The following is a 15,125-nucleotide window of genomic DNA, read 5'->3' as shown; positions in this document are numbered from 1 at the left end:
CCTGCGTCGCGCAGCTGTACAGTAACCGGTGTGCTGCAACTGTTGTGCGACACGCGATCCCTGCAAAGCTACTGTACCGCTACAGTACCGCATACAGCTTGCACGCGGCAGCCTCTGGTGCGTTCGGATAAGCTCTCGATGTGACCGATCTCGCGACCCTTGCATGCATTGTGCGGGTATGGGTTTTTTGACCTTCTCGTTTGTAGCGCGCGACTTCCTCCTTGTGGGCAGCTCTCTCAATTTTCAAAAGCGGTCTTAAGCGTTTTGTCCCGGCGGTTCAAGTTGCAGAAATGAATCCGCGAGCGGATCGGGCGCGATTGCGACAACGAGGGAAATTCAAAATCCAACATTCCCCGAGGCGCCGATAATTCCTGCACCTTCTCGAACAATTGAATGGTGTTCCGGTTTACATTGCGAATCTGAATTGAACGTGAGCTCTGTGTGATTGTCGGTTTTTGTATTGCAGAGGGACCCATCCCGAGTTGCACGCTTGCAACGGTTCGGCGTTTTGGCTTTCGGGGTGCGCGGACCCGGGGGGAGCCTCGAGTCGAGAGCCTCCTCGCAGCTCTGGATCCTTACAGTGTACTCAATCGTATGGTAGCATTCGATGCACACATTAAATTGCAATGTGATGACAATCCTCAGAAAGGGACCGAAACAAAAGAAGGTTAGAGCACCATACAGTCTCAGAGACTCAGACACGCACACGCAGCTACAAATTGCACGGCTCCCCGAGGACCCCGAGGTCTCGATCGCTCGCGCGACAGACTCGCATGTCGATTCCTCCAATTCTCTAACGTCTTGGGAAACAAGGGCCTGCTCTTCTCACGAGTGCATGCCTGGCCGACCCGCTCGCGGCACAGTCGCCGAGTGATCAGAGACCCACCTCCCTCGAGTACCTGGCGAGTTGAATGACCATTCCTGCACGTACACGCGAGACCGTCAGGTAGGACGTATTCGACGCAGATTGCGTTTCCGTGACCAAGAGCGAAAACAACTTCTGGCGGAAAGGTCAGTAAGAGCTCCTTTGTGGCTTCGATTATAGGCGGCGCACCTCGCACGTCCTTGTCGTCCGAGCTTGCGAGCAAGACAGTGGCGCACGTATAGCTACTGGGGTAAGCGCAATGGAGAGATGCGAGATTGCCCATCTGCGGTACGGTGAGCTTAGGTCTTCGGGGACCCTGCGGTCGACCTCTCACCGTCAGACTGGCAAGTCCGACAAGGTGACGCACCGGTTGCATGTACTTCGACGGCAGTTTCGGGCCTTGATTGCTACTGCATCATCTTGCTGTACTTCTTGCGTCGGGCACATTGGATCAAGCGAGCCCATGAGTGTTGCGTAACTTTGGAACCTCAGCACGCGGTGGCGCTCACGTCAGGAGGTATTGTAAGCTCGAAATGCGATCGCAGAAATTACCTTCACGAGCGGTTGGCAGAGCCTGTGGCAGCGCACCTTGGCGCGCCCGTCCCTCCGCGAAGATTGCCCCACATTCGGCTCACCCCGGTAGATTCTCTTACCCGCCTCAACGAAGCTACATACAGAATCCCGCAATCTTCCCTAGGTCATCGTACAGTTGCCGTCGACCCGGGTATCATGTCTTTTCCGGATTATTCAACCTACACAGCCTCTGTCATTGCCGCGATTGGCTCGAAGGCATCGCCAAGGGTCAAGACAGCGCTACCTATCCTCATCAAGCACCTGCATGCAGCTGTACGTTCGGATTCATTTGCTTTTGAGGTCCACGCAAGGCTGACTAACGCGACACTCGACGCATTCGCAGGTCATCGAGACAGGTTTGACCACGAGCGAATGGCTTGAGAGCTGCGATCTGCTCATCGAGGCAGGCAAGATCAGCTCTGACAAGCGTAACGAGATGGTGCTAGTCTCGGACGTACTCGGTGTCGAGAGTCTAGTCGACATGTGAGCTATCATGCTTAATCCGCCGAAGAGCCTGAGCAGACGACTGACCTCGAATCCCAAACGCCGGCAGGATGGATCACGCTCGCTTCGCCAACGCTGAGCGCGAATCGACGCAGTCTGCGATCTTGGGTCCGTTTTATCGCAAGGGCGTCCCCACAAGTCCGAACGGTTCCAGCATTGTCAGGATGCGAGAACCCGGCGCACCCTTTGTCCACCTTTTCGGTAAAGGAATCTCGAACTTAGTCAAGATGGTGGAACTCGATTCTGATATGATCATATCGCGCATAGGTACAGTCACAGGTTCGGATGGGAATCCGCTGAAAGGCGCACTCGTGGACGTCTGGCATGATGTGAGCTCGTCAATTCGCGCCACGGCCGGTCTAAGCTGAGCATGGTACTCTTCGACAGGCTCCAGACGGTTTCTATGACTCGCAGTCCCCGGAGAAGCCAGAGTACCATTGTCGCGGGCGTTTCGAAACGGACGAGCAAGGGAGGTACAATCTAATTTGCCTAAAACCAACGCCGTATCCGATCCCGTTCGACTCTTCTGCCGGCAAATTACTCACTCTCATGGATCGTCACCCTTATCGACCAGCACACATCCATGTATGAGACCTTAGGTGCCAGAACACGCAAGGAACCCGACGGCTGATTTGAGCTGTCCTTCTGCGCCAGTTCCACGTCGAAGCTCGAGGACACAAGACCCTTGTAACCCAAGTTTTCGACAGAGAGTCCAAGTACCTTGACGATGATGCGGTGTTCGCGGTCAAGGTATGTCTTTGCAGCATTCTTGATAGCCAAGCCACGCAAGAGCTGTACACCTGACAAATCGGACATACCCGTGGACAGGACAAGCTCGTGGTGGACTTTGTTCCCGTTGAGAGTCCATTGCCGAAGGGAGGCGAGCACGACGAGGAAGTCAAGTATGAGCTCAAATATGACATCTCCCTAGCGGCTGTAGGGGAGGACAAGGACTCGACGAGCCATCAACTCGAATGAACAGCAATTGTCTCCTCGATCTTGTGACGTTCTGTTGTGCAAATATTGCATAAGTCAATCCCAATCAACTAGCCACTGCCCGCGCGCACGACCATGGGTTGTGAATAGGAAGACAGCAGACTCAAGGCGGGCCTGCACTCGCACACTGTGTCATTGATTTTAGTTAGCGGACCACTCCATGTGATTGAATTCTCAGTTCACTTCTGAGAATGATAGTAAGAGAAAAGACGAGGCAATCGCACGCTGGCTGCGGCCTGTCCTTCAACTTTCCTTCTCATCTTTCCCGGAACACGATGGCGAGCAGCAAAGAAGCATCAGTGAGTATCGAATGTCCTTTCGACCAATATGACTAGCCCGGTACTGACTCAGAACCATCCCCTCGACTTACCGTGTTTCATCTCGAATCGCATCTCCTGCTGCTACCCGGATCCAGAACACAATCTACGTCGGCGGGTTCAGTTCCGAAACGACCGCTGCAGCGATTCATGCGGCGTTCCAACCGTTTGGCGAGATCCTCGACTTGCAAGTCCCACCTGATCCGACTTCGAAACATCGTCACCGCGGGTTCGCGTTCGTGTCGTACGCTCAAGGGCAGAGTGCACTCGACGCGATCGACAACATGCACCGCAACGTGTTACCGGGTGTGACGAACCAGGGCAAGGCGCTGAAAGTGAATCGAGCGAAACCACAGAAAGGTGCACAGAACGGCAACTCGAACAAACCTGGTACGTACCTTTGGGACTCACTCGTACCTCATCCGAGAGAACCGTAGACTAGATTCGGAGAGACGCTGACGACGAGAATGTTGTAAACGTTGTCTATAGTGTGGGCAAACGAGGAATGGCTGCAAGAGCACGGAGTCGCGCCAGTTCAGACCGAGAACGGCAAGGACCTGCCACCGCCATGATGAGGGAAAGCAAGCAATGGGACGTCGTAGAGAATGACGCGACCAGAGGAGAAGAGCAGAAACTTTGTTGTACACTTAGCTGTCGAGCTGATAGGCTGGCAAGACGATCGCAGCAAGAACGATATGGAGAGAGAGAGAGAGAGAAGATGCGAGAACGAGATATGCAAAGATGCGAAAGAGAGTAAAGCAGAATGTGGAACAAAGATAGTAAGGAAGACGATGGTGAGGTTTCGCAAAGACGAGAGCCAAGTTCAGAGGTGGAGGAAGTATCGATCCCCAAATGAGCCGAGCCCTGGCAAGATTGTAAAGATCTGGATTGCGATTCAAGCTCGTGAGCACGACCTCGACCCGTAAGTTCGCAGAGAATGCGGGGTTTACCTTTTTCTTCTTGCCGTCTTGCGTGGTCTCGACCCGTTCTTCAAGACCCGGGTCTGCGGCGCTACACGCAATCTTGACTTTCGGGAACGCCCTCTTGAGCGCCCACACGCCTCCGACCGAACTGACGAGGATGCAACACAGGATGATGTTCTCCTCCTTGACTCCGTGATCGAGACAGATCCTGACCGCCATCAACGCCGCAGCACCGGTACCAATCTGCGAATCGAGCAGCAGGACGTGCGCTTCGGATGCCGCCTGCGCCGAGGTCGTGAGGCACTCGGGCAAGTTGATCGAGTACAGGAATGGTTCGCCAGTCTTAGCATCGCTCTGAATCAAGACACTCCCGAGGGGAATGTCCCGCACGACTCGTCTCAGCCCCTTTTCAAGCGATCCGCCAGATCGCAGGATCGACACTCCGCATAGACGATCAGAAGAAATCGCGATCTCTTGTCCCTCGTACGTCGAGCCGGACCGAGTCTCGACGGGTTTTGATCGGTAAGGCAGAAGGGAGAGGGCATGCTCCGCAACGAGGGTCGAGAGTCGGTTCGCAAAGAAGATCCAGTCTTCTGCAGGAGTGTCGGTCGAGCGCAGAATTGTCAGAATACCCTACAGGGATCCAAACGATCATCAGTCTCTCGTCTGCGATATAGATACAGGATTGTCCGCCCGAACAGGAGACGAACTTGTAGCTGGGAGGTCTGCTTCATCACATGGACTGTATCGGGCAACCCATCGGACTCGTCGGCCCCGACCTCCTCTTTGAGCTTCTTGAGGCCCGCCTCGAGTTCGTTCTTCTCGTTCCCCGGTGTGCTTGGTCGACTGTAAGTGCCCATTCGGTCAATGACAGAAGGCGCACGCGACCGGGACTGTCCGGTGGTTTCTTTGAACAGTTCGCCGCGCAGTTCCATCTTGCGGTCTTTCAGTTTGCGGTCAATGTGACTCGCGATCAAGTCGATCGACCGCTCGTTGTTCATACCCGGTACGATAATGTCGGCGAATTTCGCGGTCGGCGCGATGAACGAGTCGAACGAAGGTTTAACGAAGCGGAGGTACTGGTCGAGGACGCCGTCAGGTTGCCGTCCTCGCTCGACCAGGTCTCGTCGTAATCGTCGCGCGAGCATCAAGTCAGAGTCACACTGTGCAGGGTCGTGGTTGTCAGCAATCGGTGAAAGTCGTAAACTGGGATGGAACCGCCTCGCCAGCAGGAGCATACTTGGACAAAGACTTTGAGGTCGAGGACGTTGCGCAGTGCTTCGTCGTGCAGGACAAAGATGCCCTCGACTGCGCGTAGCAAGCCAGGGTCAGTGGCATGACCTCGCTCGCATTCAAGTCCGAGATTCCTGGAACTGACCAATCACGATTGCTGCTCCGTACAAGTAGGTCGTCTCTTCGAGCCTCGAATGCTTGACAAACGAGTAGTTGGGAATCTGCACGGCCTTGCAATCTTTCAAGTCCTGGATGCATTGGGTCAAGACGTCGTAGTCGAACGAGCCCGGCGAGTCAAAGTCTGTCCGGATCACTCGTTGGTCAGTCGAAAGTAGGCGCAAACCTTGACTCCGCGAGGGCGACAAGAGGTCGTACCATGCTCGGCGCGGAAGGCAGCTTCTTTCTCTTTCGGGGTGAGCGACTTGTAGAAGTTGTCTTGCGAGATGACAAGGACCCAGGGCACGCCGAGGGACTTGAGAACTTCAAGCGCGACGCGGGTCTGACACCAGCGGTGCAGTCCGAGTCAGCTCACGCGTACGAGCGAGGTAAAGAGTTTCGGACAAGTGGGGAGTGCTCACTTTGCCAGAAGCAGAGCCTCCGCCAATTCCAATGATGTACGCCGGAACAGGTTTACCATCTGTCAATTCACACTCAACAAGAGGGTCAACGAAGGCGCGAGGGAGGCGCGCTAGCGGAGAAAGAGAGCGAGCGAGGATCCGACGTACCTTTGCCGTACCAGGGGCTTCGGCTGTCCGCGTGCAACGTGAAGTATCAGCTCAATGAACAGCGCTTGTACATCAGGGCAAAGCCGTACCCTGCTTCCGTGAGGACGGTGTTCTTGGGCAGCTGCCTCGACGAAGACGAAGACGAGCCTCCGGACGGCGACAGAGGAACCATTCTTGCGCGCGCGAAGTGTTGAACAATCACGAAGCTGTCGGGCTACCAGTGCAGCACGGCAGCTCGAGGCAGGGCGAGTGGACGTGGGCTGACAGGCGAGCGTCGCGTTAACTCTCTCCTTTTGACAATTTTCACTCAACCAAATAGCGATGCAGCTGCATCACTTGCTCGACCTTGTGCCGCCTAGACATCGGCTCGAACCTCTCGGCCCAGGGACGGCTCTGTTGCCGACAGTCCTGCTCCTCACGCTGTTGGTAGCACCGCCTTCCCGGACGCTCAATCGAACCGCGCTGCCCGCCTTCGCCTGCTTGTGCCTGTACACGTCCCTGGTCTACACAACCGGATCCGCCGCTGACGACTATGGCCGCGCCTCGTTCAACCTGACGCTCGTCCTGCGCGCCTTCGACATTTTCGTGCTCGCACGACCCTCGTTTCCCATCGTCTTCAGACGATCGCCGAATGCGCCGGTACCCCCGTCGGGGTCACTCGCGCGACTCGGATGGGCGGTCAAGCTCGCCGCGTCGCTTCGGGGCGCAGGCTGGGTGTGGCAAGTCATCCCCGGCGCCATTGGACAAGTCGAGCTGTCGCGATCCCGCTTCCTGTGGCACCGAGTTCGCAAGTTCGCCCTCTTGTACCTCGCACTCGATGTCGTGTCGTCGTACATGCAGTCGCAACCGTATTTCCACCGCCGCGTTCCTCTTGCGGCGCTCTCGACTTTCGAGCATCTCGTCAATATGCTCGCTGCGAGCGCTTCCGCTGCGCTCGCGATCAACACGCTGTACCAAGTCGTGTGCATCGCCTGTGTTGCATCGCAAGCGTGGGAACCGAATGAATGCATCGATCTCTTCGGCAGCTGGACAGAGTCTTCGAGCTTGGGCGGCTTTTGGGGCCGGACCTGGTGTGTCCCGTTCCCGAATTCACACGCTCGCTTGTCTCGCTGGCACTACAGAAATCGAGAGTGCTTACTTGCGACAATCGAAATCAGGCATCAATCCTTTCGGAGACCTTTCACGTCGATTGCAACGTCCCTCGTGCGGCTCCTGCGCTGCAACCCCGCCTCACCGTTCGCGCGGTTCCTCTCGGTCTTCTTCACGTTCGCACAGTCTGCTGTCCTGCATGCTTTCAGCGCGTTTGTCATGAATCGTACTGGAACGGGCGCGCTCAAGTTCTTCCTGATTCAACCGTTCGGGTTCCTGCTCGAAATGATCGCCAACAAGGTCATCGGGTCCAAGGTCGCCACCGCGACAAAAACCAGGTTCGGGTACGTGTGGACTGCAGGGTGGCTTCTGTACTGGTCGCCCTGGTTTTTCGATGAACTCGTCCAGGTTCGTGAGCCCTTTGCGATTGCATGTCTGGCAAATCTCTGGCAACAGCAAGTTGATTTTCTTTTTGAATGGATTTCCCTGTGCCAGGCAGGGTTCTGGGAAATCAATCCGGCACCATTGTCAGTCGTGCAAGGAATTTCGAAGGGGCAATGGTTTGTGCGGTAGATTTAGAAACTTATACTTGCAAGTCTTTGTACACATATGTCATACTATCTCGGTCGCTGATGCCCAAGTCCGACTGAGAACATAAATGCCTTCGGAGGCGAGATGAATTATGCATGCAGGTGCAATGATGATCAAGTTGCCCATCTCCACTCTCGTTCCAACCATGTTTCGAATCATCACGCCAGCCAACCCTGAAGATGTCTACTCGGATCCAGGACCTTCTCGTCAAGCGCGAACGAACAAAGGCGCCGAGATGGACCTCGAAATGATCGACAGTTTTCTCGCTGATCAAGACCCGACTCAAGCGAGTTCGTTTGCCGTCTCGAACCAATCGAGAGTGACGGGACCGGGTGAAGTCATCGCAGATGCTACCAGGTGGATGAGGTAAAACTCCCTTCCCCGACTTTCTGCTCCCGGATTCCGTTCGATGACCGACTCTCCCGTATCTCTCTCTCGGTAACGGTCATAAAGAGGTCATGGAACGTATGTTCAAGAAGACCAGGTGTTGGCAAGTGTCGCAGGTACGCTCGAGCGAGTCAACAAGCTCGTCAGTGTCAAACCTCTTCGAACAAAGTACGTTTGTTGCCTCTCTTTCCCTCTCTCGATTGCTTCCGCGCGATCCTCGTGCCTGATCCTGCTTAACGTTGCAGATACCGAGGCGAAGTCGGCGATCTAGTGGTCGGGAGGATAGTCGAGGTAAGTCATCGAACGAAACTACCGTAACTTATCACTCGCTCAAACGCCAACACATGATCCGTCTTACAGTGTGGGCCGAAACGATGGAAGGTTGAGACGAATGCATCTCAGAACGCAGTCCTCATGTTGTCCTCGATCAACTTGCCAGGAGGAATTCAGGTCAGAATCCGTCTCTTCGGGTCTTTTTTTCGGGCCAATCGACCTTGACTGAACGTGCTTGTCTGTCTTTCGGTGAACAGAGACGAAAGGTCGAATCGGACGAGCTGCAGATGCGGTCGTTCTTCCAAGAGGGAGATCTGCTCGTGGCTGAAGTACAAGCGTTCTTTGCCGACGGTGCAATGAGTTTACACACGCGGTCCCTCAAGTACGGCAAAGTAAGTAAAAGAAAAAGAAAAATGCGTCGGCACGCTTCAGGATCCGCTCAGTCGCTGACGCAATTCATCTTGCAGCTCAAGAATGGACAGCTCGTGACGGTACCCCCGGCGCTCATCGTTCGCGCCAAATCGCATTTCCATTCTCTGCCGTACGGCGTCGACCTGATCATCGGGTTGAACGGATACGTATGGGTGAGCAAGACGGTCAAGAAGGAACTGAGAAGGGATGGAGAGGAAGCAGGGTTCGGGGAAGAGAGTGGAGAAGCGGTCTACTCGGGAGAGAACGAGGTCAGTCCTATTCCTACAGACCTCAATCTCGCACATATACTCAGAATGTAGTCTCCAACAGGACATCTCGGCAGAGATCCGACAGTCGATCACGAGGACAGCGATCCTCCTGACGCTCTTTGCGAAACACTGCATTCCGATCTCAGCAGAATTGGTCGCCGAAGCACACGACACCGCGTTGAGGGTCGCTGGAGACGGACCGACAGGGTTGAGAAAACTCTCGCGTCCAGAAGTCGGAGTGGATGTACTGAGAGCGCTCGCCATGGGACGGGAAGAGTAGAGACCAAACTCGTAGTTGCAGAGACATAATGCGAAGTTTCCTGATCTATTCATGACAACAACCCGAATGGACGGCAGCAAATCTGTCTAATGTTGATGATATTACACCGGCAAACGCGGCGAGAACGGTAGCGCGTCGGCTCCGCCAATCTTGCCTTTGCCTTTGCCGCCTCCTCCAGGCGAAGCAGTTCCGTTTGTGGTAGGGTTCGGAGTTCCAGCATTCGCTTTCGGCGTCTTCTTGCTCTTCGTCAGGGTCGAAGAGCCTCGCGGCTGCTCGACGGGACCGTTTGACTTTTTACCTCCCTTACCGCCTCGACCGGATGATGCGGATTTGCCGCCGGTCTGCCCCTTCTTGCCTTTGCCAGCACCCGCGCCGTTCGCTCCGACCGCCGATCCACCTGCAACGGCAGCTCGCAACGCGGCCTCCTCGGCTTGTACGCGCTTGCTCTCCTCTTCGAACCATTTCGCAAACTCCTTCGCCTCCCTGTCCTCCTCTTCTTTGCGTCTCGCGTCTGCCTGTTCCTGCGCCATGACTTCGGCGAAACTGCGAACCGCCTTGTGATCCTTGACGGCCGCGACTTGGGCAATCTGTTCCGACTGGATCGCCGCGAACGAGAACGTGGGCGCAGGTGCGAACGGGTCGAATGCGACTGCCGAAGGAGCAGGAGGGGGAGTCGGAGAGGTCGTGATGCGATCAAAGTTTTGCCAAGGCGCATCGGATCCACCAAAGCTCGCTTTCGGTACTCGCTGCGAAGACGAAGACGATCTAGCTGTGAGCCGCGATGGCGTGTAGACCGGTCCTGCGAGTTCTGGAGATCTCACGCCTGCCGGCGACGAGGTGGAAGGTGAAGGTGAAGGTCGAACGGGTCGTGCTGATACTTGCGCAGGCGGAGTCGAAGCCGAAGCTTGCGGGAGTGAGGGACGACGTGGGTTTGCCGTGACCTGCTCGGACTGGATGCTCGCCAGCGAAGAAGCTCGCGCGACAGGAACAGGCCTCCAGCCACCAGCAGAAGAGCCGGCGAGGGCGTTCGAGAGCGCAGAAGTCGGCTGCACGGGTGCAGAAGGCGAAAGTGCCGTCTTGCTCACCGACGGTCGTTTCGGTGTTGTCAAGGTCTCGCTCGCCATTATGCTCCGAAGATCGAGAGGTGATCTGGTCGAACGGGATTGAGATCAGCCCTCGGTTTTTTTCCCCAGGCTCGAGAAATCGACTTACTTTGTAGTTTCGGGTGTCATTTGAGCCCAAGGCTGTAACCTCGCAGGCGGAGGGGAACCCAGGGGCATGAAGGAAGGTTGAGAAGGCGAGGCAGAAAGCGGTACATAGGACTGGCGTCTCTTGCCCATGCTGACCAAAGGCGGAGCTGCAGTAGGCTTCGGCGAGGGCCCTTGGTCGAGCAAGAAGTCTTCGTCGAAAGCAAATGGCTCATCTGCTTCGCGCACCGCCGGGAGGGATGGACTGGCATTGGGCGAGCCGACAGGTCGTACCCTGGGCGATTTTGAGGGCGTGGGCGCGAGTTGAGGGGAAGGTCCCGGCGAGAGCAACGACGGGGACGGTCTCGACTGCGATCCGGGAGCGATACTAGGGCGATAGCGCTTGTAGCCTCCAGTGGGTCGTCCGACGTCTAGATCGGCTAGATAATCGGCGTGTTTCGCAAGGACCTCCTGCACTAGCAATCCAGATCGAGAAACGGGCGATTTTGCACCTTGACGTTCTTGCACGAACGCAGTAAGCGCAGAGAGAAGATCGCTGGGTAACTCCTCGAGCAGGTACGACTCGAGAACAGTTTCCATCGAGGTTGTGAGGAAATACATACAAGCGCGCACGAGGTCGTGCGCCTCGTAGAAAGAAGCGTCGCAAAGAATCGAGCAGACGTTGTTGAGTGTGACTGCCAAGAACAGAGTTAGCTCACCCCGCTGATTTGAGGAGATCAGGGAAGAAAGCGTACCGAAGCTACGGAGCACGGCAGAACACACTTGCTTGAGCTTGTCGAGAAGTAGCTCGTTCGCCGCGGCGAGTACTTGCACGGTGAAATCGATGAATTCCTCCGCAGTCGATCTGTTGACTGTCTGGAACAGCGACATGCCTGCATCGCGGTAAATGTGTTCCAGGACAACGTCCATGACGACCCCGTCTAGATGCTTGAGCTCCAACTCGAAGATGTCGCCTTGAGACTGTTTGACAGCTTCTTTCCTGTTCGAAGTCCATACCGGGTCGTGTAAGAACGTTGCGAAGAACGGACACCGTGCTCGAAGAACAGCAGAGTGCACCGGGACTGTCTTGTCTCGAAGCACGAGCAGAACATCCGGGCGCAAGGAAGGCAACGAATTCGGCGGGCAGTTCAAGATGGCACCAAGGTCAGCGGACAAGGTGGGAGAGGGCATATTCTTGACTTGGCGTTCCAGCGATTCCGACAGCTCCGGGAGGTCGAATTGGACGGCAAGCTGCTTTAGCTCGCTCCTGATCGAACCGAAATCGATGACCGCCCCGCGGGGCAGGGCAGCCCTAAAGGGTAGGCCTATCCGAGAATCCCAGATCGCTGGGAATTCGTCGGAGTAAAGGTAATGCACGAAGAGGACTCCGGCAAAGTCGGAACAGTCGAGCGAGGCGGTGCGATTTATTGCGAGGGCTTCGGCCAGGACGGACGATCGAGACGCAACGACAGACTTGTGAACCGGAATGGACTTGAATCCGAATTTGATGGCTGCATCGGTTCCATTCGCGAGCAGTTCCCAAGTCAGATCCCACTCTGCGAGTACCTTGTAGAGCTTGACCGCAATCTCGATATCGCGCTCGATAGCCGCGTCTGCGTCATCTTCGCCATCCGAATCTTCATCGTTTCCCGCGGCTCCGCGTAGTTTTTTCTCCTTTCGCTTCTGAATCGGGAGGGGTCCGCTACGTTGCCAGTGAGGCAAGATGGAGAGGAGGTCCCAGGCAAGGGTCGCTCCGTCGATCTCGATGAAACGTAACGGCACGTCGGCTCGAAGCGCTGCGAAACCTCCTGTCGAGTTGGCTGCGACTTTGATGACCCGCTGCAGGTACGGCACTCTCGAAAACTTGAAGCCTCCTCCACCGCCACCTCCTGCCTGCGTCGAGCCTGACGGCGTCATGGGAGTCGCGCCAGCTTTGCTCGAACTCGATTCATACTTCTTCGATCGCAAGAAGACGTGACCTGACACGGTGCACAGGATGATCGATCCATCGAGTCCGACACCGACATCCGTCACGGCTGTGAACTTTCTTCGGAGGTTCCAAATCCGCTGAGGTCGAGGCGTCAAACGGGCGAGAGCCGATCCGGGCGAAGAGGTACCGTCAGGACTCGTAAAGAAGGCAGAAGATGATTGTCCACCGTTCGCTGCTGTCGAAAGCAACGATCCCGAGTCGAGGGTGAAGGTGAAGACATCGCCGAGCGAACTCAGAGCGGCGAACGTGTTGCCACACGATGCAACCTTGCGGATGATCGGTTTGGCACCGATCCGAGGAGGTCGATAAGTTTGCATTTTCGAAGGGAACGGTGTGAGGGGGAATGCGACCTTTAGATACGCCTCGTGATACAGGACAATCACGTCTCTGCTCTCGAGCAGGCAGGCGGTCGCGTTCTCCGTCGCGGTGATTTGGACGACAGGCTGAGTGACCACGGTTACTTTGCGAGGCAGGACCTGGACTGGAGTACCCGCAGCTGGGTATCCAAGCTGCCCTCGATTCGTTCCCCAGGTATAGAGCGAGTCGGCCGTAAAGACCGCCGTGTGCGTACGCGACGCTGCCGCGCCCAGGACAACCTCTTTCTTGAGAGCGCCGACGACTCGACGAGGATTCGATTGAATCGGCTCTTCAGATGCGGTCTTGGAAGAAGCGGGCGTCGAACCTGTAGGGGTCGGTGCATCGAGAGGATAGCCGAGCTGCTGAAAACGGTTGAGCCCAAAAGTGTACACATCGCCAGCAGTGGTGACGATCACCGTGTGATCGGGGGAAAGAACAACCGACGAGGCCTGCTGTGAGAAATCTTTGATAGGCGCGAACGTGAATTGAGTCTGAGTCGTTGGGCCGAGTCTGTCGAGTCGATCACAGAACATGAGCGGCAATCGCGAAGGCATACTGAGAACTTGACAACGACTGACCGCCCTCCAGTTCCGTACCCGCAGAGCTTGACATTCGCTCGCTTCTCATCCGTCACGATACCCGTGTGCAATCGCGCCATGCTGACATCCTTGACCCGACACGGCTCGAACTTGGCCAACCCGTCTTCGTCCCTCTTGAGGTCCTCCCGCTTGAGCTGCACGCGCTCAGGGAACTGTCGTTCGCTATCGCTTGGAAACCCGAGGACATAGTTGCGGTTCGAACCCCAGCTGAACAGCTCGAGTCGTCCCGGGTTCGGATGAGACGCGACGGAGAAATGATCCGAAGGATTGGTGCCGTCCACGGTCGAGTTGAAGACGTCAAAGGGAGACAAACCTGAGAAAGGGAGGTGTCAACTGAGGTTCTTGAGCTTTTGAGTGCGACCGGAGCATCTTACCTTCAGTGTCTTTCGCCCGAGGATCGATATCGTTCCGAGCGAGCAAGATTTTTGCAGCGGCAATGTTCTGTTCAGCAGGAAATGGAGTCAGGGATCGAATAGGAAAGACCAAGGGTGGTCGAGATTCTGGCCACTCACACCCGAGTACAAAGCGCGATGAAGTGCAGTCCATCCGCTTTCGAGGTCTTGCAAGTTGACCTGAATCCCAGGCACTTTGAGCAACAGTTCAACCCAATCCAACGCCCAGCTCTCCTTCTCTGTCACGGCGAGATGCAGGACCGTCCTACCCAAGTGATCCCTGCGGTTCACTTCGGCAAACACAATCTGTTTCTCGAGACTGCCACCTGCACCTCCTCCTGCGAACCCTCCCATACCGGGACTCTTGGACAATCCAGAATTCCCACTTCCCCCTCCTCCCCCGGTTCCTGCACCACCTGCTGCATTTGATCCTACGCCGGACGAGTTGGTTCCGGTTCCAAAAGTGGTACCGGTACTCGTCGCGCCGCCTCGATTGACAAAAGCTCGCGCCTTTGCGATAGCTCTCGAGGCGTAGAGAGCGTGTAGATCAACGTTGCTCATGAACTGGTGGGGGGAAACTGGGAACGCGCGAAGAGAGCGTTACACCTGTTTCCGGACGAAACAGAGAGTCGCTCTGATCTACGCGTAGGGAGAGAGACGAGAAGAACGGGCGCTTCTCCTTCTCTTGTCGCGGGACGTGTACAGGTCCGAGTCGAGACGCGGCGATAAGGAGATGCGGCGGAGAAGTGGTCGCTGGGATCTGGGCTGTGCAGCGGTGGCTACACTGATGCAGACTTGGATCTGGTGGCTGGGCCGGGCACGCTTCTCGACGGATGAATGTGGGTGATTCTTTACGACAAGGGCGGAAGAAAACAGGCGTCGTGGCGAGTGACAAGATGAGCCGTAGTCAAGAACGTGCAGCCTGTCCACAAGTTGCTGTATCGCTTTGAGTCGCGCTTGATGGATGAAGCGTAGGTTCACGAGTCTGATACTGCAGTCGGTAGCAGAACTAGCAAGTGCTCGAGATCGTGAGGGCGAGATGCAAGATCGAATCGAGTGGTGTCTATGGTGGGGAGAATTCCGATCGACAAGCACTGACACTTCTTGCGAGGTCGTCGAGCTGTGCTGAGTACTGACTGTCGCGGTCGCTGTCCGGATCGAATC

The 15,125-nt window shown here is 56.0% G+C and overlaps 6 protein-coding genes across 6 annotated transcripts; 4 read left to right on the top strand and 2 right to left on the bottom strand.

Annotated features, from left to right (window-relative positions):
* Positions 1-1,594: 1,594 nt before the first annotated feature.
* Positions 1,595-2,920, top strand: JCM15063_001323 (uncharacterized protein; the record flags this gene model as incomplete). The annotated part of the gene is made up of 7 exons (XM_076678292.1): positions 1,595-1,711; positions 1,782-1,921; positions 1,992-2,143; positions 2,210-2,271; positions 2,330-2,527; positions 2,597-2,692; positions 2,771-2,920. 7 exons carry the CDS (start codon positions 1,595-1,597, stop codon positions 2,918-2,920), a joined length of 915 nt encoding a protein of 304 aa, XP_076534552.1.
* Positions 2,921-3,213: 293 nt separating this feature from the next.
* Positions 3,214-3,827, top strand: JCM15063_001322 (uncharacterized protein; the record flags this gene model as incomplete). Its single annotated transcript, XM_076678291.1, has 3 exons — positions 3,214-3,237; positions 3,354-3,645; positions 3,745-3,827. The coding sequence occupies 3 exons, from the start codon at positions 3,214-3,216 to the stop codon at positions 3,825-3,827; spliced, it is 399 nt and encodes a 132-aa protein (XP_076534551.1).
* A 251-nt stretch (positions 3,828-4,078) lies between these two features.
* Positions 4,079-6,308, bottom strand: JCM15063_001321 (uridine kinase family protein; the record flags this gene model as incomplete). The annotated part of the gene is made up of 9 exons (XM_076678290.1): positions 4,079-4,138; positions 4,206-4,811; positions 4,889-5,341; positions 5,419-5,486; positions 5,557-5,712; positions 5,787-5,910; positions 5,990-6,048; positions 6,137-6,159; positions 6,226-6,308. The coding sequence occupies 9 exons, from the start codon at positions 6,306-6,308 to the stop codon at positions 4,079-4,081; spliced, it is 1,632 nt and encodes a 543-aa protein (XP_076534550.1).
* A 149-nt stretch (positions 6,309-6,457) lies between these two features.
* On the top strand, positions 6,458-7,798 carry JCM15063_001320 (wax synthase family protein; the record flags this gene model as incomplete). Its single annotated transcript, XM_076678289.1, has 3 exons — positions 6,458-7,206; positions 7,294-7,633; positions 7,721-7,798. 3 exons carry the CDS (start codon positions 6,458-6,460, stop codon positions 7,796-7,798), a joined length of 1,167 nt encoding a protein of 388 aa, XP_076534549.1.
* A 163-nt stretch (positions 7,799-7,961) lies between these two features.
* Positions 7,962-9,436, top strand: RRP4 (exosome non-catalytic core subunit RRP4; the record flags this gene model as incomplete). The annotated part of the gene is made up of 7 exons (XM_076678288.1): positions 7,962-8,182; positions 8,270-8,371; positions 8,449-8,494; positions 8,564-8,653; positions 8,734-8,868; positions 8,944-9,156; positions 9,218-9,436. 7 exons carry the CDS (start codon positions 7,962-7,964, stop codon positions 9,434-9,436), a joined length of 1,026 nt encoding a protein of 341 aa, XP_076534548.1.
* Positions 9,437-9,537: 101 nt separating this feature from the next.
* On the bottom strand, positions 9,538-14,522 carry JCM15063_001318 (uncharacterized protein; the record flags this gene model as incomplete). The annotated part of the gene is made up of 6 exons (XM_076678287.1): positions 9,538-10,585; positions 10,649-11,318; positions 11,379-13,480; positions 13,549-13,882; positions 13,944-14,010; positions 14,082-14,522. 6 exons carry the CDS (start codon positions 14,520-14,522, stop codon positions 9,538-9,540), a joined length of 4,662 nt encoding a protein of 1,553 aa, XP_076534547.1.
* Between the last annotated feature and the right edge of the window lie 603 nt (positions 14,523-15,125).

This window comes from Sporobolomyces koalae (genome assembly GCF_050403365.1).
Source record: "Sporobolomyces koalae JCM15063 DNA, S_koalae_JCM15063T_v1_ctg13, whole genome shotgun sequence".
In the NCBI taxonomy this organism is placed as follows: domain Eukaryota; kingdom Fungi; phylum Basidiomycota; class Microbotryomycetes; order Sporidiobolales; family Sporidiobolaceae; genus Sporobolomyces; species Sporobolomyces koalae.
This window is presented reverse-complemented; position numbering and strand designations above follow the sequence as displayed.